Below are 20,904 nucleotides of genomic sequence, written 5' to 3'. Positions count from 1 at the left end.
TCGGAGTCCGAGTAATTTTCGGGCACAGGAATCAGAGTCAGGAGCGCCAAAATTATCGGAGTCGGAGTCGAGAGTAATTCGTCAAGAGCTATTTCCAACAAAGTTTGTTTGAAGTAAATTCGCCATTAAGTTCGGAATCTATATTGACTTTCAGTTTCCCCGTAGGCGCTAATGTTAAGAGATTTGAACTGTTCAAAATTGAACGAAAACTTGTTCAAATCAAAAAGGTATTTTCGATACATGTTTTTCATCAAAAGCTTTTCCCTACAAAGTTTGTTTGGAGCCACTTCGCCTCTAAGTTCAAGATTTATTTTTGATTTGAATTTCCCCGTAGGCGCTAATGTTAAGTTTTTTTGAACTGGTCAAAATTGAACGAAAAATTGTTCAAATCAAAAAATGTATTATGGGAATGAGATTCCTCGCCAAGATCTTTTTAACAAAAAAAAAATTGTTCGAATCGGACTATTCATTCAAAAGTTATAAGGGGGGGGGGACAAACAGACAGACCGACAGACATTTTTTTCCATCTCAATACCCTCTACTTTCCAATTTTTAATTCTTCAATATTTATCGAACTAATTTATTTATTTTTGACTTTTTTTTTGTTTTTCGGGATATTTTTAAGATGCATAAGCCTTCTTTCATGCTTTTTTCTTCTTTCTCTGATTTTTACTGGGAAAGTAGTTTAAAAAGAAAGAAACTAGAAAAATTGATTAAAGCCATATTGAAATAATAGGTAGAATACATTGGCTTTACTTATTGAGAAATATAGTTGGGAAAAAGTTTCTCAGATGTTTATTTCATGCCTGGATAAACTCAGTAATTACGTATGGTATTTGTGCACGGGGTGGTGATTATGAAACAAATCTTACCAATTTAAATAGATCTTATGCAAAAATTTTGGAAATAATTCATGGATCTAAACATGAATTTAATAAAAACGATACTATTTTACAAAAACCGTAGAAAAATTATAATATCAGAGAAATACATGCGCAGAGAATGTTGTATTTTTTACATAACAACAATAACTGGTTTGAAATTACTAAAAAAGAATATAATACTAGAATGTCAGATAAACAATATAAAGTTATAAAACGAAATAAAACAATTATTATAAAGCAATTCTTTTTCTTGGCACCACGGCTGTTTAATGAACTTATAGAAGATGTTAGGAATAAGAAGAACGAGGTAAATGAATATATACCAAAAAAAAAAAAAAAAAAAAAACATTCTGTCAATAATAGACTTGTACCTGATAAAATGCAATCGAATCTCGATACCTCGAAGTTTATAACTCGAATTATTTTTTTATTTCGAAGTTTTCATCGGGTCCCAAACTCTTGAGACTGTTGCGGAAACTTCTCACAGCTCGAACTATCAGCAACTCGAACGTTTTAGCCGGTCCCTTAAGACTCCGAGTTTTTGAGAGTTGATTGTATATTGACTTGCCAACTGGGGGGGGGGGGGAGGGTTGTATTGTGATTTTATAATATAAAATGTTCAATGCGAGTTATAATGCTAATTCTTTTTGGAGTCAATCAAACAAATTATTCTTTTATGTGAAATATTTACTACTTATGTATAATGTGCTATTTTTTTTAAATATACATATTATGTTGTTTAGTATGTTATCTAGTTTTAAATATAAATATAATGTAATTGTGTAGTTATTATGTAGTTAGTCAGTTAAATATTATGTAGTTTCTATCGTTCATATTGTTCAACTTTTCATATTTACATGATTTTCAATTTACATTGTTAATATTCTTTTGTGTTTCTTGTTGTTGTTTAGTACATTTGCCATTGTGCAACCTATGAGTGGGACTTCAAATAATATATGTAATATACATTTAATACTTTAGCTGCATTTGCGCTGTCTAAATGTAGAATATTTTACTTCAAGTTCTAATAATTATGTAGTTTAATATATATTTATGTATTTGTCTTCCAAATTATACTGATTTAATAATACTGTGGACAGTGCCTTTGGCACTTTTTAACGTTGACATCTTACTAGTAACTCATGTTGAACAGAATTTAGAATTTCTTAATGTTTATGATTGTCTTTTGTAATTTACGTTGTATGTGTAGCTTCATTTTATTTTTTTTACTGTTTGTAATGCATGTGTGTGTTTTGTTTATAAAATCTTATCTTATAAACAATGAAAAAATCTTTTAAATTATTCTGTAGATTTTTTAAAAAATAAGCTTCTGAAACGTCCCAAATTGATTTTTCTCAAGACCTTTTTTGAAAAGAAATTTTCGATTTTTTTTTCAAACAGTGTGTGTGTGTGTGAGGGGGGGGTCATGACGCAAACTGTACCATTGACATTTTTAGTGGGGGGGGGAGTGTTTTCAGGGGTATTTTTCTCTGTTTTGGGGGGGCTCTTATTCTTGGGGAGTGTTCTTTCGCATTTGGAAGGTGGTGCCCCGTTACTCTTGAGGGAAGGTACCCCGGCATACTCAATTTTGATTCCTCTGCATACGATTATGATTGCCAGAAAAACAGATTTGTTTTATTAAATTCATTTTTAGGCTTGTGTTTCATAAGTTCCTTGAAATTCCGTTAGTAAAAATATTTGGACCATGAAATGTGATTCTCTTACATTTATAATCCAAACTTGAAACGTATAAAAATTCATACATCGAAAATCTAAAAAATCTGTTTTTTTTTTTTTTTTTTTTTTTACTGAACTTACTCCTCATTTCAGGCCGCCAAAGAGACATTTTTGCCCTCTCTCAACCTACTAAACTGCCCTTTTGAGGTTTGAACATCAACTTTCATCATAGTTGACCTCTCCTAACTCAGAAATAAAACCTTTCATAGCAACTAAAATTAGTAAACATTTTAGTGTTTCTTCTCAAACTCTTGAAAATTTGAGACCACGCTTCTCACAAAAAACATGTTTCGATTGGAAAAGGAAATATATTTGTAATGTCTATTCGGGTCTTGACCATTTGTCGCAGGCATTAAATTTCGCTCCGGAAGAAATGTGCAAAATGATGCATCCTAGTATATACTCAAGCAAATTTTATCGGAAAACGACAAAAACCAGACTCACTTACAAGTAAACACATTATTTTTTCAAACCAGAAGAGGAGAGCAATTGCCCCCCCCCCTCCCCCCCCCCCCCCCTGATTCCTCTAAATGACGAGTCTGGCTACAAGGAAATCTACTGTTTAGTAACTATATGCTTACAGTAAATAGTTCTTCACACTTGCAAGTAACCCTACCCAAGTGTGAATCATCGATTGTAATAAAACTTAGCACATCGATAGAACACTTAAAAATACTGATCCTTTTTCCTTTATCGACAACACTTTTAACGGTGTGAAATTACCCCCGCCCCCCCCCCCCCCCCAAAAAAAATGGAGAGTTGAGATACTAGAGGGTTCAATATTTTTTTTTACTTTTAAACTAGAGGTACCCGCACGCTTTGCCTGCAGTAGAAAATTAAAAGGTCATTTGGTTCGCCTGTATATTTACAAATAATGGATGATGAATTTCTCGCCAATTTGCTATGTTCATTTGCTCGTCCATGTGACGGTTTCCCGTTATGATAATTTGTTAAGTTATTCGTCCACGTTATGATAATTTGCTCGGTAAAATGTTCTTAAAATTGGAATTGAAAAAGAAAAAAATCGAATTTTCGAAAAATCTCTTCAAGGTGCTCACCCTTATGCTACGAACTAATTCTGCGCCAAATTTCATGAAAATCGGTCGAACTGTTTAGGCGCTATGCGCGTAACAGACAACCAGAGACACAGACTTTAGTAAAGATTTTAATTACAAAAATTCAAATAAAGGTTGAAATTTTGAAAAACCTAAAACACTAAAGCTGAGGTGTTTCAGGAATTTTCTGAAAATAATATTTATAGGGGTTAACCATTCCTCGAAATCTTACCCCATCGCAGGGTTATCGCTATTTGCCTATGAGCAATTCCATGTCAGATAAATCACCTTCTTGATCTTTCCATTTCTGATATCAATAAAATTTGGCATGAAGGACACATATGCCAAGATAAGTAATCCTGCCAATTTATAAATTTCTACTAGAGGACCCGACAGACGTTGTTCTGTTCAAACTTTGTAAATTGAAAAGTTAAAAAAATTTCAACAAACCATCAAGTGTTTGAACCGTTTTGTTGAAAAAAAATAAGTAAAAAGAAAATGTGTTAAGCTGCTTAGTGTCACAATGCGTCTTATTTATTACAACTTGATTTATCAAATGCCCACTGAGCAGTTGTTTTATTAACCCTTTTTTCTCCCGTACTTGATGGTTTGTACCTTCAGCCATACTCAAAGGATAAAAAGCGTCCTCAGATATTAAGTGTGAAAAACTAACTGCCCATCTAGAACAAACGGGAAATCCCGCTGCAACATCCCCCATATGAAAAAGAATAAAACAATCGGAAGGATATCGTTTAAAAAATGATAAAGGCAAAAACAGTTCTCTGAATAATCGAAAATCACTCATCCCTCCCCCCACCCCCTCCCGATGCAAAATAAATACATTCTTCAACTAAAATGACTAAAAACTCTTTAAAAACGAAAAGCAATTCTTTGCAATTTGAAATATTTCGCCAAATAAACAAAAAATACAATAAAAATACATTAACAGAAGCTTTAAAATTTAAACAAATGATCACGTAACTTTATTGTTTACTAGCAAAAATACCCGGCGTTGCCTGGGTCAGTAATAATTATTAGAAAAAATCGTTACTTGCTTTTGTTTTCTGTTTTAAGTGAAAGAATTTAAAACACATCTTTTTGACGTGATTAAAAATCGAGTTTCTTCCTTACCCATAAAACTAAAATAGCAATAAGTATAAAGAACAAAGTAGTATTGATTTAGAACCGAAAGCACTATATTTAAGCATATACAAATTTAAAAAACATGAAATTAATCTTCTCATGTTTAAAAAGATTAATCTGTTGATACTTTTATTTTAACATGGAGTCTAAAACCTTCTCTGTATGGCTAATGAAGTACGAAGTGATTAAAAAAAAGTAGCTGCGCTCGTTATCCCCTTATACTTGCTTTAGTTATTTCGGGAAATTTTAATCATTGTGGCTCTCGGTGCGATTTTACCGAATTTGCGAAAGTCGTTTCGGGGTACCTTCGATGATGCTCCCCCATTCTTTCCTTACTTTGTAAAACGATATGATATTAATTTTCGTTACAGAGATATCGTCGCCAGATGTTGAGATATTTTTGGTCACCATAAAATGACGCTAAACAGTTTCATCCGAAATGTTACTAAAATAAGTAATAAAATTTGGTGATTGTTTGAAATTGTGCAAAAAGGAAAATTAATGGAAGTTTTTGTGCTGTTTATGGATTTGCCTAATTTAGTTGCTGGATTATTTAACACAGTAAAAAAAGTCTTTTGAAAATTCTTTGATTGGCGATATTTTGTTTACATGGTGAAAGCTGAGAAACATTATGACGTAGATTTCGGCTTCAAAAACAGCAACGTTGAAAAAACTGCCAAATGCATCAGCTACGGAAATCATTCTGCAAAAATTTTGGCGAGCTGCTGGTTGTTTGGATAATGAGTAAGTGTTCAATCAGCATAAATAATAATAAAAACCATTAATTACATTAAAGTTCCGTTTAAATGGAAAATCATCAGCCAAATCATATATTATTTGCCAATCTTGTGCAAAAATCTTACTTCAAGATTTGACTTGAGAAAAGCCTTGAACAATCACGAAAAGCAAAGAAAGTCAACAATACAACAATTGTCGCTATCGACAGGGAGTTGAGATGATACATTAAATACTGTATTGAATTGAGGAAAGCCTTCGAACATGGATCTAAAAAGCTCATAACTCGTTTTTCATTCTACTTAGAAATTTCGAACAGGTACTATCTTCAGCAGAAAAATCAGAGCTTTCGATGGACATATAATGTAAATATGTGCAAGTATTTTTTCATCCCAATATTAGAGAATTTATACAAAAATTGTGTTTTATTGCCCCCCTAAGGGGGTTTTGCCCCCCATAACGGGACGAAAACTACCCTATGTGTTATTCTGATGCATAAGCTATATTATTGTAAAGTTTCATCAAAATCCTTTCAGTAGTTTTTGCTTGAAAGAGTAACAAACATCCATACAGCCATACATCCATACATCCTTACAGACAAACTTTCGCATATATAATATAAGTAAGATGGCTAAAGTCGCCAAGCCACCACGTTACTGTAATCTAGCCGATCAGTGAGCGAAGCCAACTCCGACCGATTAGCACTCCGATCTTTTGAAGGTAAAATTTAATACTTCATATATAGCCTAATTTGTTCTTTCCACCAAAGATAAAGATCTTCCACAAAACTGATCTTTTGTGTACAGAACTACCCTGTTGCAATTTCTCTGGACGAAATAAAATTTGTTTCGTCTTGAAATTCCATCATCTTTTCCTTTAATAATGTACTGATTAGTTAGATAATCCTTAAAGTATTCTTGACATTGGTGCTGAAATTCGGAAGGATTTCAGCCGAGAAACAAATGTTGCTAGGTACGGTACTTTCTATCATTTGGCTAGGAAAGCCTAAAGCACCGATCCGGTCACATGGTTCAGCTACGACGAAAGAACACACGTTTTGCGTGAACCTTCCAGTACTTTACTTTAAAATATATCTCGGGAGCTGAAATCGTTGCTTTCAAGAAATGAAGGCTTTTCGCTATCTCGCTCTACGTTTCATCTATTCTCAATTGACATATCACAGTAGGAAATTTCATTACAAAAAGCAGAACTGGCTTTCTTATTGTCCTTTGGCAACGGGTAAAATATTTATTTCAGTTCTCGCTCAACAATAGGTTAAAATAAATATTAATCATTTGGGAGATATAACCGTCCAATGTTTAAATTAATTAATTAACAAAAACGTTTCCGATTCGATCCATCGCGCTTCGAAACCATGCTTGCCACAACTTAATTAAACACAAAAAATTTGATCAAAATCGGTCCAGCCGTTTAAAAGCCTTATGGTGACAAACGTACGCACAGAAGATTTTTATATATTAAGATTTTGAAAATTTTTCAAAATATAAGCCTGTAAAAAAAACTCAAAAATGTACAAGAAAAGAAAAGTGTGTTCTTACAAGTGACTAACTTCTCTCCCGATTATAGTAGAATAAAAATTCAAAAACCATTGCAAATCTAAAAAATTTGCACGAATCCAATACTTTCTTCTATATATTAGATATAGAAGAAAGTAAAAACACAGCTTTCTACTGATATATTACTTGTCTTTCTTGCGATAGACCTAAGTTTCAAGGTCATTCAGCATGACAGGATAGGATTGCGAGGGTTAGTTTACCATATCAATAGTATTTTCGAAAAAAAATCTTGAAACACGTCAACTTTTGTTTGTTTAACTTTTTAAAAATTTCAATCATCGTTTGAAATTTTGTAAATTTAAAATAAAATAATATATTGTACCCTCTAACATCCCATTATTCCAACATTTTGGGGTAAATTTCAACCCGTTAAAAGTCATTGTTGCTGGTTAAAAAAGAAAAAGTGTTCAATGTTTTTAATTGCTCTATCGATGTGTAAAGTTTTAATCAAATCGGTGATTCTCACTTATGTAGGGTTACTTAATAGCTGAACATAAGTATAGAAAATAGTAGTCTAAATAAGTAAATCAAGTTTTCGTAACTTTAATGCTCTTTGAGGTTTTAACTTCAAATAGAGGAAATTGTTACAATTTTTTTCAATATATTTTTTTACGCTAAACTGTTTCAATTATTTGCACGCGTAAAACTTTAAAATGCATCTAAATTGTTTAACATTCATAACATATTTTTTTAAAAGTGATTGGAAGCCACTACTCTAAAATATCTCGATTTTTTTGAATAGATGTAGATTGTAACATACCCCCACCACGGGGCATGTTGTTACAGTTATGGGGTTAGTTGTTACATGAGATATATTTTAGTGATGAAATGAATTTTACACATTTTCTGCTTTATTCTGTTTAATTTTAAAAATTCTTAACCGATATCAAAAATTTTTTGACTTTACAGATTTACTTCATTAATGACTTATTCTAATAAACTATCATCATCATTATCATTGTCCGCGCGCGCGAATTACAATTTTTACAAGCATATAATTTATCAAACTTAGCACATCGGTTGTGTGCCCATTTGTCACAATTACGACATTGAAGCCGTTTAGTTTGTTTTTTGGATTCTGAGTATGGTTTAGAGCACTCTATGCAGAACCAGTCTTCATCATCTTCAGCCGAAAGACGCACTGTTTGGACGCACCTTTTTGCTTTTTTTTTTTTTTTTTTTTTGCCTTTGTGTCTGTTGATTTCTTCTCTGTTAGACACAATTTCCTTTTCAAAGATTTTTGTTTCCCAGTTCGGCTTGCAAAACATTTTTTACTGGTGTATTTGTTAAAGTGGCGCTGACCCTTGGTTTCCGCTTTCGAACCGTCTTCACTTCTGCACTGCCTGCAGCGTTGGAGAAAGACCTACATTCGAATAATACATTATTTATTATTAATATCGTTGTTGTAATTATTATTATTATTTATTCAACCATACATATTAACAATAAATTAAATCATAGAATGAAAGAGATCCTAATTATTATTAGTATTATTATTATTATTACTAACGTCATTCAACTACAGTATTTTATATGAATTAAATCCAGCAATAAAATAGATCAGAAATACTACTTACCACCACTAGCATTTTTCATCTTACTGCAGAATCTCTCTAGTGTCATGAAATTCATCGGCTGCCTTTCGTGATGAACTGCCTGCAATTACTTCTTTAGCCACATCCAGGTATGTTTCTTTAGGTGTTTTGCCCCTGTCTGTCTTGTTTTTATAGTCCCCGCCATATCACATTTAAAAAGAAAACATGATATTAAATTAAAACTTGCATGGGGCAAGTTGTTACTTGTAACAACTAACCCTACCAAATTTGTAACAACTTGCTACTTTAGTTCTTGGCACATATTACTGGTATTATATCTTCGTACAAAACTTTTAAATATGTTAGCACTTACCTAAAAATGTAGGCTTTCACGTGGTATAGAAATGAATTCGTTATCTGCAACGGCTTCGTCACAATTAGAAAAATAACAGCTGAAAGAAAAATTACTTCCAGACTCAAAAAACCGTTTTCCTTGAGCACCCTCCATGCTACTGACTGCAAGCCCTCCAGTGATTGTCAGGGAATGCAGATGGGTGAGTGTTATCATCTACTGCAAGGAAAGTCAGTGTTCTCCTGGCGGTTAATTTTAAATTCGAATGTAACAACTTACTCCGTGTAACAACTAACCCCGGTCTCCCCTACTCTCTTGTAAAATTAGTGTTTTTGTAGCTATATCTTCGTTCTCCCCAAAGTCACGACGTGTATGAATACAAGTGAGTAAAACTCCTACGTGTAGTAAGAAAAAGTTGAAATTTCATAACTTCAGAAGTCTTTTATTGATTTTTGGTATAGAAACACTGACATTAATCGTTTAAAAAATGAGACCATTGAATAAATATGTTATTTACATAGCTACTTTTTAAAATACAACAAAGAATGACCAGGAGCTTAAGTACAACAAATCAGTTTGGATGCTACAGAACTTTATTTAATATCATTCGTGGCTTTACGTAAGCTGGCATTTCTTAATCTATTTTCTACTGACGATAAAACAGAAAATAATAATTCATACAAAGTGCAATGTGTTTTTAAAAAACTAATATCTTTTACGCATTCCGAAATGTATCAAAAACACTTAGTCGCCTCAAGCATGTTATCCACCAAGCTAGAAATTAAAAGTATATTTTGGGCGCTAAGCACTTATTGCAAAACAGACACAAATTTTTTTTAAAAATATGCCACTTGAATTTGCATTTTGCTTGCATTTGAATTTCTCTCCGTGAGAAACTTATAGCAACAAACTGAACTCCTATTCGGTGCTCTTAACTAGCACAAGTCAATTGCAAAATACAAGCAGTTAGTGTATAATCTCGATTTTTGTGAAATAGTCCACAAGTTAGCATTAACAGGAAATGATTTCCAACTAAAAATGCTAAGGTGGGTGTCGCTGCAAACGTCAAAACTAAAATCCTTGCATGGGTTAATTTTCTTTTTCTCTTATCGTTAGCTACACAATAATAGCTGAATTCTTGCTGCACACTATTTTATACAATAAATTAACATGCGTCAGAAAGAAATTGCAATATTAATCCTACAGCAGGAAATATGCATATATGTTTGGATAGAAGTGTAGATGCATTTTGGATTTGGGGAGCTTGAGCTATCCCATTTGGATTTAATGGAAGTGCGGTTGAGGGTCCATGACATTTCCAGCTGGAACCGCTTCAGCAGATTTCAGAGACTCCGATAAAACCACATAGGCGGACGGCTAATGAACAAATTCTTGAGCAAGATCTTTAACTATCCATTGCCAGAGAGTCCATAACTGGCAACAGCAGTTCTATAAACGACTCCGCTCAGTATTATGCCAAGATGATTCTTCTGAGCTCGCAAATCTTGCCAGAGTTTCGACGTGATAATGAGAAGGATGATGTCGAATTCCTCTCAAGACTTGATTATGCCTTTAATCCAGGGTAAGTATTCTGCAACCTTCGTGTAGAAGCCATACTTTCCGATGTGTCCACAGCCCTCTCCCCAGCTGACGATGCCCACGAGATACCACCTATCTTGGTGAGACATCACGTAGGGTCCACCGCTATCGCCGTGACAAGCGTCGCCAATGATTTCTTGGGCATATCCAGCACAAAACATGTTACGGCTCACCTAGAATGACACAAAAATGCCTCGTTTTAGTGAATACCGGAAATATGACCCAAAGTCCTTCCAACTAAAGCCTTGAATCCTAGGTTAAGTTGAGACATGTCCGTCATTTGGGATTAAACTTCACTTTCTTCTTGTGTCTGCTATGGTGAAGTAGCGTATTTTGCTTCTTGCTCGTGGTTTTTTATTAACTCCACGTTAATCTACAATCAAGAAACATCCCAATCAAGAAGCAAAACACGCTACTTCATCATAGCAGGCATAGGAAGGATAGCAGCTTTTAGCCTCGAGATGGCGGACATGTCGCTACTTCCGCCATCTTGGGACTAAATTCCTTGCTTTCTTCCTATGTCTGTTTAGGTGATTTAGCTTGCTGTGCTTCTTGATTGAGGTTTCTTATTAACTCCATGTTAATCTACAGCCAAGAAACATCACAATCAAGAAGCAAAACACGCTACTACATCATAGCAGGCATAGGAAGAAAGCAGAGCTTAGCTCCAAAATGGCGGACGTGTCGCTACTTCCGCCATCTTGGGGCTAAACTCTACTTTCTTCCTATGTCTGCTATGGTGATTTAGCTTGTTTTGCTTCTTGATTGTGGTTTCTAATTAACACTGCGTGAATCTACAGTCAAGAAACATCACAATCAAAAAGCAAAACACGCTACTACATCATAGCAGGCATAGAAAGAAAGCAGCATTTAGTCCCAAGATGGCGGACGTGTCGCTACTTAAGATAGGATCTTGGGTTTTACTCCCAGCAGAATATGCTGGTTTCTCTACGGTTGTGGTCAAAAAAAAAAAAAAAAAAAAAAAAAAAACTAATGATACACAAAGTATAATGTCGTAATTTGTGAAAGAAAAATTACAGTAATTTAGGTTAAGTTTGAGCATGAGGATTAACATTGCACTATTTTAGTTTTTCAGCGTATTTAACTTCAAAATATCAAACTACAAGGCCTAGTACCGTACTCTCCTGGCAGGGTTACGAAATAGGCTTTGTACTCTTTACTTTAGAAAACGAAAGTTGCTGATATTGTATAAAATTAAGTGTATTATTCAATATTTCTGAAGTTACTATTTGGAAGCTTCTTTTGGAGTTGCGGAAATCGCTCTCCTTCGATTGTAATATTCTAATAATAGAAATTTGTGGTGTTATGAAATAAAAACAGATAGTTTTTAAATATTTTAAAATTTTTTATTTTTATGGTTTTAAGTTTTACTACTGTATTAAAAAAATTTGTTTTGCGTACCATTTCTGAAATAGCCTTCAAATAACCCTAAATGACAAGATAGCTTGAAACCAGGCGAATTATTTGTCTTCAATGAATTTGGTCACCATTATTTCTTAACTTCAGAAAACTATACGATTAGGAGTGTTTCTTTCGCTTTCTACCCACAAAAACAAGGAAATTAATTAAATATGTGAGAAACAGTTTAAAACAGCGGAACTGGAGATCAAAGCAGCCCTGAATGATTGCAGTATATCTTCGAGTTAACTTACCGTGTAGTTGGTGGAGGCGACGCAGATACTTCTGTCTACTACAGGCAGCTTGATTTCTTGAAGATACCTCGGTGAAGGTCCACTCTCCTTCAACTTCCCCCACCCGGTCACAGTCCCCATCACCACATTCCTTATCTTCATCAGACTCTCCTCCGTGTCCCGGTCGCCTAGGCACACTGGGAGTATGTAGTTGGTGAAGGTGACGTAGTCCTTGAGACGTATCAGCGCCAGGTCGTTGTCGAAGGTCCTCTTCTTGTAGTTGGGGTGCACCACGATGGAGGAGGGGTCGGCTATGCCTGTCACCAGCTCGTGGTCTTCCTTCAGCTCCCTGTCGTGCTTGCCGAGCTTGATCACGATGCGGTCCCACCGGAGGTTGTTGTAGTTGACGAAGCAGTGGGCGGCAGTGATGATCCAGCGTTCGTTGAGTAAAGTGCCCCCGCAGAATGATTTCAAACTTGGCTCCCAGAGCATCACCTGCGAAAAGATAAAATATGTTTAAATTTAAAATCGCTAGTGAGCAGATTCGGTGTCTGAGACATGACTCTGGAAGTGACACTACGTGGAAGTAGTTGATTGCTTTTTCTAAAACGCAATTCACTGAAGACTTTCTTCCATTCGTCACGTTTCAAGCTCCTAATTAAAATGTTCAATCATGAGTATCATCCTCATATAAATAATAGCCGATGATCGAGTAACCCACGTGTTGCAACAATGAAACCCGCGCCACGGTATGATAATTTGATAATATGTTTCGGTAATGCTTAAAATGCAGGGAAAGACTTTACTGTAACAAGGCTGAACTCGATCCAGTAGCTTAACTGTTTTGCTGGTAAGACTGTCATTTCAGGGGAATGAAGAAACGAAAAAATTGTCAACAATGAACGCTACCTACTGGAGTTTAGGGTTAATTCACTGGAGTTAGGGTTACAATTTCAACTATCAAAATATCACCAAACAGGCAATGGCTTCGTTCAAATGTAGAAAAGTAGAAGCAATTTTCACGTGACTTAATAATTAGAGTCGTAGAGAGGCTATGTCAGCCTCTAAAATGTTGTATAAAAATTGTTCTTACTAAACTTATACATATATTTTACCTATTCGAATTTGAAACTTTGTGTTAAGAACAAAGGAGCAAAACTTTTCCCATTCTTCTTTTTTTTTTTTTTAAACCTCTATAGTTTCATCATAAGAAAGTAAAAATTAAAAATCTCACCTGCCATGGATATGCCCCTTTCTTTGCGTTCGAGCCACCAATAATTTTCCCGTGATCAACTTGCGGGACATCGGTGGAAGGCTGGCCCACTCTCGGTTTTCCACATACTAAAAAGATAAATAAAACAAATATGACACTTTTGTAAGAATAGACATGTTTCACATTTTCGGGAGAAATTTTCTTCTAATCTTCCGGTCAATAACGACAATTTTCGACATCAAGAGTACGTTAGATTTCAGGTCAGGAGAAAATATTTGAAAATGCTTTTGAGCTTCAGATTATGTCTTAAGAAAATGAAGTATATTTTTGAGTTTATGATAATTCTTTCGAATTTCAGATAACTTTTGTTTTAAATAACAAATATGGTCAATCAGTGGTACGGGACCTAAGTTAGAGCATCTGCTATCCATGAAAAAAAGAAAAAAGAAGAATTATAATCGGTTCACTAAGTGGCATGCCATGAGCTGACAAACAAAAAAAAAAAAAAAAAAAAAATTAATTTGAACTTTGACATCTTGAATTCAAATTATGTTTTTCGCAATCACGAGCGTGTGTTTGTGTGTATGTATGTAGGCGTGTGTGTTTGTGTGTGTAGGCATGTGTGTTTGTGTGTGTGTTGGGTAGTTGTGTGTGGGGGGTATGTTTATATGTGGGTAATTGTGTGTATGTGTTTGTGTGGGGGGGATATGTGTGTGTAGGTGTAGGTGTGTGTGTAGGGGTGTGTGTGTAGGTGTAGGTGTGTGTGTGTAGTTGTAGGTGTGTGTGTGTGTAGGTGTGTGTGTGTGTGTAGGTGTGTGTGTGTGTAGGTGTGTGTGTGTGTAGGTGTGTGTGTGTGTAGGTGTGTGTGTGTAGGTGTAGGCAAGTAAGTGACGCAACCTGGAAACGGTTTCCGCTAGAGGAGCGGCATCGTGAGGCGGCCGGCCGACCGTGGTGCTGCAGAGGAAGGCGGGGGAAAATAAAATCATAGGAATTCAAAACTGTCAAGTGAAAACAATAAGCAATCGTAATTGCTCAATAAATAACATATATACGGTATAAACTGATAACTGCGACGAATTAACGGGAACAAAATTTACAAAAGTGTGTCTAATATCTGGATATTAAGAAACGGAGGAGGTGAAGCTTTCCTTGTAGAATATCATAAAGAAACTTTCTCGCCAAATGAAAACATTCAACTATCTGCTCGTTTCAAAGACATGATAATTTTTATAAACGACATAAAGAATTACTTTTTTTTTAGATCTTTATATTTCTCACTTCGAAAAAAATTTCTTACCATAACTTCTAATCTTCATTGAGCTCTAAGCTTTTTTCGGACTTGTGACGAATCATATAGTTACTTAAATAAAAAATAAAGTTTTGGCTTGAAATTAATTTCCGTTCCTTTTCGCCCCCTCCCCAACAATATTACCTGTTTTTATAAACTATATGAAAGGTTGAATCGCTACAAATAACGATTTAAACATAAGTTCAGACTCACACCTTTCTGCGGGGTGAATCAGAGCTCTGCTAAAAAAATTATATATAGTTAAACGTGTTCAAATTGTTTTCTTTTCGCTTAAAATTTTAAGGACAAAACAAAGAGTAGGACAACAAAACCAAAGTTTCTAGTCAAAACTTTTAATTAAAAAAAATTGTAACTACGTTTTTTAATGTGTTTAAAGTTGAAAAGTGTTCCGATTCGCCCCATTTAACGGTACTCGATAATAATATGAAAGATAATGTGAAAATTGCTTCAATTTTTCCAAAAAAAAAACTGCATCAATTTTGTTCTCTCTCGTTTAATTTCGTACAACAGTAACTAAAATATATTTTCCCAAAAAGATTCAGGACTTGTTTGTCATTTATGTACAATCGCTATCAGGTTTAGCTCTGCTGTTTGTTCTTATTTGGCTCAGATGTCATGCGCGTATCTAATTAAACCATATTTTCAAATAAACTAATTTGACTAGTTAAAACTAATTTGATCAATCACTTCTTCTATGTAACGGGACTGAATTGGATTATTTACCTTTTGTAGTCATATCGATCCCTCAATGTCGCTCTCATTCTTCATGTGGCATCACTATTGGCGGATGCCATGACCAAGGGTAGTTTGACGCTGGTTACATATGGAGATGTAAATGCGTTCTATAATTTTCCTAAAGGAATGAATCGGCTATCTAAAAAGTCTAAAGAAGTTTTAGAAATTTGGGGGCTATTAAAAAGCGGGGGCCCTAATCCACGGCTTAGTTGGCCCAATCCAATAAACAGGCCCTGATACTATGAACCAAACTGCTCTGGAAAAGCCCCCACTGTTAAGTGTGTACTTACTTTTGTCGATATCAGCCCTCTTAGTGACCTGCACTAGTGCGGACACTCTCTTCTGGCATTGCGTGACTTGGTCGTAGGCTCGACATGTGTACACCCCAGCATCTTCCATCGCTATCCTGTCCACATACAAGACTCCATTTCTGAGAAGCAACACGTTAGGTTTCGAGCGCAGGGGCTGACCGTCCTTTTCCCAGGAGGTGCGAACGTACTCGCCAGAAGCCAGACATTCCAACTGTGCGAACTCTCCCTCGACGTAGGTCACGTGTCTTGGGATCTTGCGGAACACTAGGAGGAAAAAAATAAGAGAAAGAATGGTGAGATTAGTACAATTTTTCTGTCGGTTAAATATTTTGTCATGCATTTATCATCATCATCTTATATTTCACAGCCATCAATTAGCTTTCGGTACTGCACCTCTTCTTTGGAGCAGGCTCCTTTTACTGCTTATATCAGGGTTTAATTTCGAGCAAAAGAAGTGCAGCAGTCTTAGTCCTCAGAACCTATTTTCGTTCGTAAATTCAGGTGACTGATCGCTTCTACCCAGACCCTTTTAGTTGAATCTTTGTGGGGTGGAGTCTTAAGGTGGAGTTGAACCACTGACGTCATAGAAAGAAGCATTATGCATAACTTTGACGTCTTTGCTGGGATTCGATCGCTGAGCCAGGGCAAGGAAACTTGATGCTCAATTATCCATGCCATTGAGCGGCTGTAATGAGTTTGTCTCCGCTAATATAGGAATACATGTAAAAAAGAAATAAAAAAGTAATATAATTCTTACCGATGCCGCAATCTAAGTTCATGCTATTCAGGTCATTCTCGATGACGACGTAAGCGCGGGCTTTGGACGTCTCTCGTTGCGACACCCCCACACACGTGTAGACGCCGGACAGGTGGTGGTCCATGCTTTGTATCCACAGAGAATTATTGGTCAGTAGCTTGAGTCCAGAGAGGGGCGTTGTACCAGACAGCAACTGATCGCCTTTTAACCTGTGACAAATACATGAACGCCTTTTAAAATTAAGCACCGTAATCATACCTCAATCATCTCTAAATTTCAATACTCTTTATGAAGAGCAAGCATTCAGGGGAAGGAAAAATGAAATCGTCAAATTTATGATTTTTTTTAAAGTCAGAATCATGAAAGACATTTTGACCATAGACTAATAATAAGAACAGACCGAGCTATGGCAACCCTTTTGCTGCTCATAAACCAAACCATGTGATTAGTGGATATCCTAGCAACAGCGGGCGTTGATCGTAGCAGACGATCAACGCCCGCGAGAAATAAAATAAATAGAATTGATGGAACACGGAAGAATGATCTTTTATGGAGTCCGATTTGTAAATTTGTTATTCTAAGCTGTAAATATTTTGTTAATATAGTGAGTTTTTTCGTTTAGATAGTGCTGTGCATTTTCTTTAGTCAATTTCAATAACTCTCTAAGCAATTAAAGATGCAAGCGCCCAAAAAGAATCGGCAAAGGGAAAGATTTTTACCTACAATTTTAATTTAATATACCGATATATTTAATAAACATACATTTAATTAAGGTACATTTTTGCGTTAACGCAAAACATTTACGCCATTACGACCACGCCAACGCTGACGTAGCAGTTCCAAATGAAATGAAAGTTACTGAAAACTGCGATCAAAAACTAATTACTAATGTCAAAATAATGCATAACTCAAAGAAAAACAGTTCAATCTCTGCACCTGTAAAAAAATATTAATGAAAACACATTACGTCTTAAAATACATGCCGAGTGTCAAACTATAGATAATGTTGCCATGTAGCAACCATGCTGCCAAAGTTTTCGCCAAGCCTCACCAGTCACATGATGTATTCATGAACCTATTTTTTCATCAGCAAGTCTGGGAAAGCTCGGTCTACTCTTATTATTAGTCTATGATTTTGACTGACAATTTATTTCAGTCTAACTGGGCCGCCAAGAGCCAAAGCAAGCGTCTAATTAATTTAGCCACCAGGCTTTCCCCTCCCATCACAAAACTCATTAAGTTTACATTATTACGATTCTAAGCCGGACCCACTCAAAGGCTGAGCCCCTAGTTTCAGACTAGGCTGACATGGCATCTCGTGGCCTTCTAAAAAGACGTCTACTTCTTCCTAAAGCTATAGATAAAGAACTCCCGCTCCAGATTGCTCATTTAAAACCGTATGATTAGATCTCGATCTCGTGGATGGTTCCCTCTTTTCTTTCTCTTCTTTTTTAAGTTCTTTCGTTCATAAGCTCACTTCTGCATAGAAAAAAGGGTTTCTTACAACCTCGAAACACGTTATGCAATTACGTGTATTTTTTTTCTGCTTCATTTAAGATGTTTCTTTTCAATTTATTTTCAGAGTAAGGACATTATTTTAATTCTTACTCGAAAAGCAGGCTCTTTGTTTCCTTGAACAAGCCTAATTTATAAGTAAAGCCAAAATTTACAATAAAAATGGCATACACGTGTTGTGGAATTAAATACTCCTTCATCAATGCACAGAAAATGTTATGCGGTCGAAATGCCAAAATGTAAGCACAGAGAGAGAGAGAGAGAGAGAGAGAGATGTTATGTATGCGCGCACATGCAAGACTAATGAATAGGAATGGTTTAAAAATTACTCGAAAGGTATGCAAGAGTGCACAATTAGGTCCACTCTTATAAGGCAGAAAAATAATAAATGTTGAAGTAAAAAAATAGAATAGGTATTAGTGAATATATGAAAATGCATACTCAATTTCGATATAGTTAATTTTGAAAGCAATAAATTAAAAAGTGTAACAAAAAACTAAATGAACATCGACTTTTTACCATCCAATTTTAACATCGGCTCGATTAGTCCTGCAGTTTAACATATGAGACGCTCCAACTGCTAGTGTAGCGTTCTGCGGAGCCACATCGAACGTAATTGCTTCATTTCGCTCTACTTTAATTGGCTGGTTGCTCTTTGATTCTGAAATTCAGAAATTTGTTATAAATGGGCTATTCAAGGGAAAGAAAAACACTTCAGATTTTGTCTAAAATTCAAGATGCTCGACAACACTTTTCATTTTGTCCTAAACTCAAGGTATCCAAAATGGGCCTTGACACATTTTAAAAACTCATGGAAAAGCAACAAACTGTCGCGGAAATTATGAGGTTTGCGCCATGATACCCAATACTTTATAAGTTCAAGAATTTTTTTATGACATCGTAAAAAAAGAAAGGAGAAAAAGAAAAAGAAAAAAATATAGCTATAAATACGTTACAGTAAGAATTTGTTTTTCTTACTGTGACGATACAGCCGTCAGTGTAAATTACAAATATTCCATCAGTTTGTTGCTTATCCATGGAATATGTTGAAAACTTTTCGGACATTTTGTCTAATACTACACTGTTAAAAATCCTCTGCTTAGAAATGAAAACATTTATCTTCCAATTTTTTCCAAGCAGTTCTGACTTAGAAATAAGTAAGCAGACACATCTCAAAAATAACGCATGCGCAAAAAGGAAAACGGGAGTTGAATTTATCGCTTTCTCACTGCAGTCTTCTCACTGTTGTGAAAAAATATTTTTAGCTACCAGTTTAAAGATTAACTGAGCTACTATGATCCATGAACTATTTAGCTTTGCAAGATTTACAGGCGAGCAATACCATACTCACGAATGGTACAACATGTGCTTATTTTTCAGACATTTGTAATCTCGAACAAATTCGACATGCTCTCATTTTCGAAACTGCCCTTTTCTCAGATATGATACCGTCTGTGCTTACTTCTGAGTAGAAAGATATTTCAAAAATGTGAACATGGTGGATCGTTTTTGAGAAGAGGGTATATTTAAAAAAAAAAGAACGCTTACTTTTCAATTCTAAGCCAAATTGTCCCGGAGACATTTTGAGTAAGTGATGTTCTCAAAAATAAGCGATTTTGTGTCAATTTTAAGAAATCTCTTTTATCAGTGTACCTTTCCTGAAACGAAAATTTTCTGGGGGAAGAAAGGGGGGGGGGCATAAAAACCTGTCCACACACACACTCGTTGAATTTTTCTCTCGGGTGTTCAGATAAAAGTTCAATGAGTTTAAAATTTTATCTGTTGCCTTTTTTTTTATTTTCTAGCAAGTAAAATTTATTCTTTTGATTCATTTTGTTACATTAGCAAGGTTTTTTTTTGCAAACAAAAGATTTTGAATTTTCTGTCTTGATTCTGCGTTCTAGTTGCAAGTACATGTACAGGATACGGCAGGGAAAATTGCTGATTTGAAAAGTCAATAAAAGAAAAAGTACTTCATGTATCAATTTATTTCTTTTTATAAGATATTGTATACATTCTGAATTTTTATTTTAACTATATTTAAAAATTACATCGGGCAAATGGCGGCCCCCATTAATGAGGCACTGATCTACACTAGATTTAAAGTTTTGTTCAACTCTTTTGAGCATATCGACTGGAATGCTGGCGATGGCTAGCCGGATGTTGTCCTTCAGGTGTTGCTGGGTCCGGGGCTTGTCGTTGTAAACGATCGATTTAATCGATCAGTGTATCATTAATTGGGGCCGCCATTTGCCCGATGTAATTTTTAATCTAGTTAAAATAAAAATTCAGAATGTATACAATATTTTATAAAAAGAAATAAATTGATACATGAAGTGCTTTTTCTTTTATTGACTTTTCAAATCAGCAAGTTTCCCTGCCGCACTAACTAAGATCCGAGCATTCATAAGAAAGACATAGCAGAAAGTTTCGCTACAACCAAAACATTCTACACTGTAAAAAAAATTCCGAAACGTTACTGGTTATTTCCGTGGAACGTCTCGGGATTTCACACGTTTTCACCTATTTCCCCGTAAAAACAAGTATCTTCACAAAAAAGTTTCCTGAATCGCTACAAGTTGCGCGCGAGCAGACTTTTCAATGTTGTGGAAAATATTTTTAGCAACCAGTTTAAAGATTGAATGAGAGTGTTTATTAAGTGTATCGGCCTAAGGTTGCTTACGGCCTGTCCAGATTGACTAAGCTCCCAATGAGAGCGACAATGTCAATGGATAGCTACAGCTTTGCAAGGCAGGAATTGCAGGTAAGAGATATGCTTAGTTCCTTCTTGCATA

At 35.3% G+C, this 20,904-nt stretch overlaps 1 protein-coding gene across 1 annotated transcript in view; it reads right to left on the bottom strand.

Annotated features, from left to right (window-relative positions):
* LOC129220814 (uncharacterized) overlaps positions 1-20,904 on the bottom strand; it is a 61,676-nt gene that overhangs the window by 38,616 nt on the left and 2,156 nt on the right. Inside the window, exons 3-8 of the mRNA XM_054855245.1 lie at positions 18,629-18,770; positions 16,595-16,803; positions 15,817-16,101; positions 13,504-13,610; positions 12,291-12,764; positions 10,575-10,790 (exon numbers count right to left, since the gene is read on the bottom strand). Of these exons, the coding sequence (XP_054711220.1) occupies positions 10,575-10,790; positions 12,291-12,764; positions 13,504-13,610; positions 15,817-16,101; positions 16,595-16,803; positions 18,629-18,770 (1,433 nt within the window). The remainder of the gene's footprint in view (positions 1-10,574; positions 10,791-12,290; positions 12,765-13,503; positions 13,611-15,816; positions 16,102-16,594; positions 16,804-18,628; positions 18,771-20,904) is intronic.

Source organism: Uloborus diversus, chromosome 4 (genome assembly GCF_026930045.1).
Source record: "Uloborus diversus isolate 005 chromosome 4, Udiv.v.3.1, whole genome shotgun sequence".
Lineage (NCBI taxonomy): Eukaryota > Metazoa > Arthropoda > Arachnida > Araneae > Uloboridae > Uloborus > Uloborus diversus.
This window is presented reverse-complemented; position numbering and strand designations above follow the sequence as displayed.